Source organism: Mytilus edulis, chromosome 8 (assembly GCF_963676685.1).
Source record: "Mytilus edulis chromosome 8, xbMytEdul2.2, whole genome shotgun sequence".
NCBI classification, from domain to species: Eukaryota; Metazoa; Mollusca; class Bivalvia; order Mytilida; family Mytilidae; genus Mytilus; species Mytilus edulis.
In genome coordinates, this window is record NC_092351.1 from 42399821 (window position 1) to 42405470 (window position 5650).

Sequence of the window (5650 nt, forward strand, 5' to 3'; positions counted from 1 at the left end):
ATATTCGCTGTAATTAAACAGATATAGCTTGTTCTTGAGGGGTATTTGCGAAAAATACCAGTCTTGAGAATGAATTTCTCTCGCCTTACGGCTCGCGAAATTTACCATTCTCTCGACTGGTATTTTTCGAAAATACCCCTACTTAACATTATATATCTGTTCAAAAGATGCTTAGTGTTAAAATAAGATGTCTTTATAGCATAAAATGTATCTTTATGACATAGCAATATCACATAATAATTTAGTTACCCTTGATGTTAAGTTGAAAGCGGCAAGGATTTGAGGGAAAGGGTAACGGGAGCTGCACACCCCTGTCTAGCACTCGATCTGGCTTTGTGAAGGATTCGTGTGATTATTTAACTGTTTATTATTTAACCTTGACTGTTTTTGTTTTTTTCTAAATGAATTTACGAAATTCGAGTATTGCTTATATTTAGTTGTCTCTAAATTAACAATAGTAAATCACTAATTAAGTATATTTTGTTCTTAAAAGTATTAAAAACTAAAATAAAAAAAAAACAATTTCAAATGATTTTATTTTCAAAGACTGTTTTTTGTCAATTTGTCGTCTAAATACAACACCCAAGACAAGCAGTTTTCCCATTGTTACATTTACTATAGAATCTCCATCCGGCTTCAAGGTGATTTGGTATGTCTGTAACAACGTTCGATTCAAATGACAGTAGTTCACATCTGAAACATATAAATTATCATTGTTTTAAAGAATACACATAAAATTTTATTGTGCTTACATCCATTTCGTTTGAACTTTCAGGAATAGTTGTCTCACTGAGAAAAGATTTAAACTCATCAAATGGCAAAAACAAAAACTCAAACACACCAAATGAATGGAGAATAACTGTTTTATTCCTGTCTTGCTTCAGAAATATGGTGTATCAAACTTGACATTCATTCACATCTGTTAAATTATTCAAGATTTTTTTTTATAATTGTGTTGTATTGCTGTCTCCTTATTTTCTGTATTTAAGAACAAAAGGGCAGTTCTCTATCTAAATAATCCTCTTCATGCCGGCTTGCATGAAGGTTGTAATCATGAGAAAAAAGGCAGTTTTCTAGATAATCGAATATCGTACAAAAGTATGGCAAAAGAGAGAGAAAAAGCCAAAAAAAAAAGAATTGGTACTAATATTTTCGTCATACATTTTCGAATTCTAGATTTATGTGTAACAATTCTTAACAAAAACTTGTTTTTAAAAAACATAAAAGGATTGAAGTGTAAAGAATTAAGAGTTTGTTATTACTTTTTTTAACACACACCTGTTCATGGCACTGTTGAAATTGTAACCCATACAAGTCTTTGACATTACACAGCTCGTAGCACATCTCATGGCAGAACATTTGATGGCTCCAACTACAACCATATCAGACTTGGTATTATCCATACTACAGCTGTCAAAATATCCAGTAAATTTGTCTGAAACTGTATCCAATGTGTTTAATATATTTCTAATACGCGAAATTTTTACTGAAAACCTGATAGCATATATGCCTTTGTAGAGATTTATGTTAGAAGTAAATGATGATGTACGATAAAGATGTTTATTTAGTCCATCATATTTAAAAAAAAACAAACAGAAGTGTTAATTTGTTGTTGATTTGTTTTCGTCCTGAACATACATGCAAAATTTGTCACTAGACGTTTACCAACCGACAATCAATCAATTATATTTTGATACATTTTCTTTTGAGCAATTGGTATTCATCTTGTAAGTGTAATGGCGCAGACACTGTACCCAAAATGCAGTTATCAAAATTGTAAAATTACTTTTGAGATGAGATATAAATGCTTATTAATCTTAAAAGATGTAAACGAAAATGCAAAACATTGCCTTTCCTACTTATCAAGCAGACAGCTTAAAGATATGTATAGTATAAAACACGGTTGCAGTTTTAATAGAAGAAGAAAAAGAGAAAAACCTGAACAACTAATCAGTAGCCAGTTCTTCGGTACTGACATGATTTAACAAACTTTGCTAAAATTGTCCGTTTATAAATTTTGAAATATTTAGAAACTAAGGTTTCAACTCCCTCATGCAAAGTTGGCTTTAGATGAATTTGGCTTTTTATTTTAGGTATTTTTGACATATAGCTCTTCAACGGTTTCGGTACTTATACATCTTTGGATTTCTAATATATGGCTTTGAGCATTCCTGATGAAGGTAAATCCAGAAAAGCGCTTCGGAACCAAGAAATTATTTAACTTGTTGTTTTTAATTTTAATAACCAATGGCACGGAAACATGAACTTTTCTTCGTATCAATTCAATTCAATTCAATTCAAATACAAAACTAAAGAACAGATTCATTGATTTTATGAATAAATCTTTAAATTACCTTCAACTTGTATTGCCCAATTTCCTAATTTATAGTGGCTAGTTAATACTCCAATACTTCTCACCTCAAAATGATGCGGATTCATGAAAGATACCAAAACATTTTTATCAACAAAAATACCAGTTCCTAATCTAATGTCTCCATCCGCCCAACTAATCCAGAATGGTAGATACACAGTGCAGTTCAGTATATGCGGGGTATTAGATTCGTTATAATTGTAGCTTCCAAGTTCCAAAGAATCGTCTGTGCGGTAGGCAATGACCGAATAGTAATTACTATCTCCAATGAGAATCTCATACAATGGTTTTGATGATTTTTTTACATCAGAATTTGAAAGAAGGACATGTCCATTGGCGCACGCCTTTAGTTCAAACAGTAACGACGTTATTCCACTAAGGTCCAGGTTACATCTACTTATGTCAATGGCGTAGTTCATGATATCAGCTGTACCGAGTGCATCAACATTATTGTTGACTTTGGTCGATACATTGGTTTTTATCTGTACACCTACAAAATATACAGATATATATCATTAGTTACATGGTGTATTAGTGACCTAATACGATATATGGGGTCATTTAATTCCATATGTTTAGTTTTAACATGTTTAAGAACTTACTTCAATTTGTCTATACAAAATTCAAACGTCAACATTAACAATTTTTAGCTTTTGATCGTGTAAATGAATGTATTTCAATCGTAATAGTTTCTTCGTCTGTTTAATCCTTTCAGATTTCTTTTTTGTTTTTAAAGGGAAGTAACTCCTTACTGATCCCATATGGTTGCTGACCCTTTATGGTAACTAACCATGTATTTTTAAGTGCACCCTATATCAAATATATGTAGTCACCACGTGTAGTCTGTTAACCAATCATGTCCCCACAACTCTATAGGAGGTAAGATAAATATATATATACAGAGAGAAGTATAGAAACAATGCATGAGGTGCATATACAAAAACATGTGGATGAATGAAGCCAAATCATTTAATCTGACATTCAGATATAGTGATCATGTTCATTCCAAATTTGTTTGATTGGGTTTGATAAATATATCACGCAGAACTAGAAAATTTAGAAACAATAGACACGTCGTCCTCTGCCTCACACCTTAAATTTACATAAGTAGTCATCTTTCAAGCAGAATCTATGACAATTTTTTAAATTATCGATTTTCCCAACCTTTGTAGCAATTTACCAACTTCACCTGCATATGGGATATACATTCTCAATTCATTCGTAGAATGAAGAAGAATTCATAATCAACGCGTATCAAATGCCTAAGTTAACGAAAAAACCCCAGATCTAAAATATCTAGAGTATCTGCATTCAGTAACAAAATATACTCATAATCTACATCATTTGTACAACAAAATAAAAACAACACAAATAGCAGTATTTGTACTACATTCAATTTATGATTATTTCTTTTTTGTGTTTTTCAATTATTTTTTTTATAATGAATTTCCTTTTGTTTTCATTTGCACACGAACATGTATACTTGTATGCATAATAGTTGTATACAATAAACAGTAGATATAACATATATTTGTAAAACACAGCTGTTAAAGTTTGGTACATTGCAGAAACTGATCGCAAGACAAAGGCTGTTTGGATATGATATATATATACAATATATGTGGAGTCTATTAGGTTTTTGTTGGTTTGTTTTTATGACAGTAAAGGATTAACAGCACTTCTATGCCCTACTGAGTAATTTATTTTCATAAAATATATTTTTTTCTATTAATAAGCCTTCTTTTACATAACTTTTTAGTGCTGTTATATTGGTTTGTTCCATTGATAATTTGGTTCTATAAATGTAGAATTTTGTTAACAGTAGTAGTAAGCTTCTTATAGCAATTTTATCTGTTTTTGTTTAAAAAAAAAACAACCCAAAAAAACAATCAATATTTAAAGTTAAGTTCTATTTCTGGCTTCTCAAATATCCTTGAGTTAAGGTCATACCATAATTTTGATATATATGGACACGTCCAGAATATAGAATCTATTGTTTCGACCCTTCCACACCCAAATCTACACTAATTTTTATTTTGAAGAGAAATTTATCCGTGCTAAAAATTCGATGTATTATTCTGTATTTAAACCACTGCAATTTTCAATTTGTTGTAATATGAAAGGGCAATACATGGATATTTTTACAATTGAAGTTTACATTGAAAATAAATGACCATTTTTGTTCACATTTTTGTTTAGGATTTGACTTTTTATCATTCAAAATATTATACATATCTTTTGAACCTATCTGGGATTTAAAACAAACCCGTTAAACACTGAGGGCAAAACTGAACCGTTTTCTCTCTTTAAGTCATTTAGAAATATTTTATATTCTTTGAAATACTTTTTTATTGCAGAAATTAGGCCTTGACATATGAGAAAATAAGTTTTAATATTGTATACATTATTTAAGTGATCAAAAGTCATAAAATATCCATCTTCCTTGTCTTCAACAAGTCATTTATCAGCAAACCCCTTTTTTTGTCCAACTTTATATACAACTGAATGGTAACCAATTTTTATTCCAACATTCTTCCAAATAGGACATATGTTAATTTGCGAGTTATTTTGTACATTTTGAAGATCTTGCCAATCATTAAATACTTCTTTCCAAAATGGATTATTTAGCTTTTAATAGGGACCAAGAAATTGCATTTTCATAAAAATCAAATTTTCTGAAGAGTAGTTTCACTAGTTTTGATTTATTTCTATTACTTCTTCTTATCCAGGTTAATTTTAGACCTTTCAGGTAGTTTTCATTTATCATTTTTAGGCCTCCTAAACAATGTGGTTTTGAAAAAAGTGTCTCTATTGACGTTATCTAGCTTGTTATCCAAAATAAGGGAAAATGTTTTTTCAGTAAAATGTTTAAGCTTTGTGCTATTTGGCCTAGGTATGGACAGGAATAGATGGTTTAATTTTGATATTATATGTGTTTTTATCACTGTTATTTTTCCAAGTGTTGAGAATATTTGGTTAGTCCAGGCTTTTATGATGTTTTCGATTTCTTTTATCCTGGGGTTATGGTTTACATTTTCAACTTCACTAATATCTACTGAGAAATGTTTTACAAAAAGTGTAAATCTGCTGAAACCCCATTCCAATCCCCACTTAACACACATAGTTTCTTGGCTAAACTTTTCCTTCCCAATCCAAACAATTTTGGTCTTAAATTAAATTTATATTAAGACCTGATAAATCTGCATATTTTTCAACAGTACGGAGAGATGCATCCAAAGATTTAGGTGATCCATCAAGTATAAGTGAAGTATCATATAA

The 5650-nt window shown here is 30.4% G+C and overlaps 1 protein-coding gene across 1 annotated transcript; it reads right to left on the bottom strand.

Annotated features, from left to right (window-relative positions):
• Positions 1–553: 553 nt before the first annotated feature.
• Positions 554–2857, bottom strand: LOC139487010 (uncharacterized). The gene is made up of 3 exons (XM_071272032.1): positions 2355–2857; positions 1279–1441; positions 554–693 (listed from the first exon to the last, which is right to left on the bottom strand). The coding sequence occupies exons 1-3, from the start codon at positions 2788–2790 to the stop codon at positions 570–572; spliced, it is 723 nt and encodes a 240-aa protein (XP_071128133.1). The 5' UTR covers positions 2791–2857; the 3' UTR covers positions 554–569.
• Between the last annotated feature and the right edge of the window lie 2793 nt (positions 2858–5650).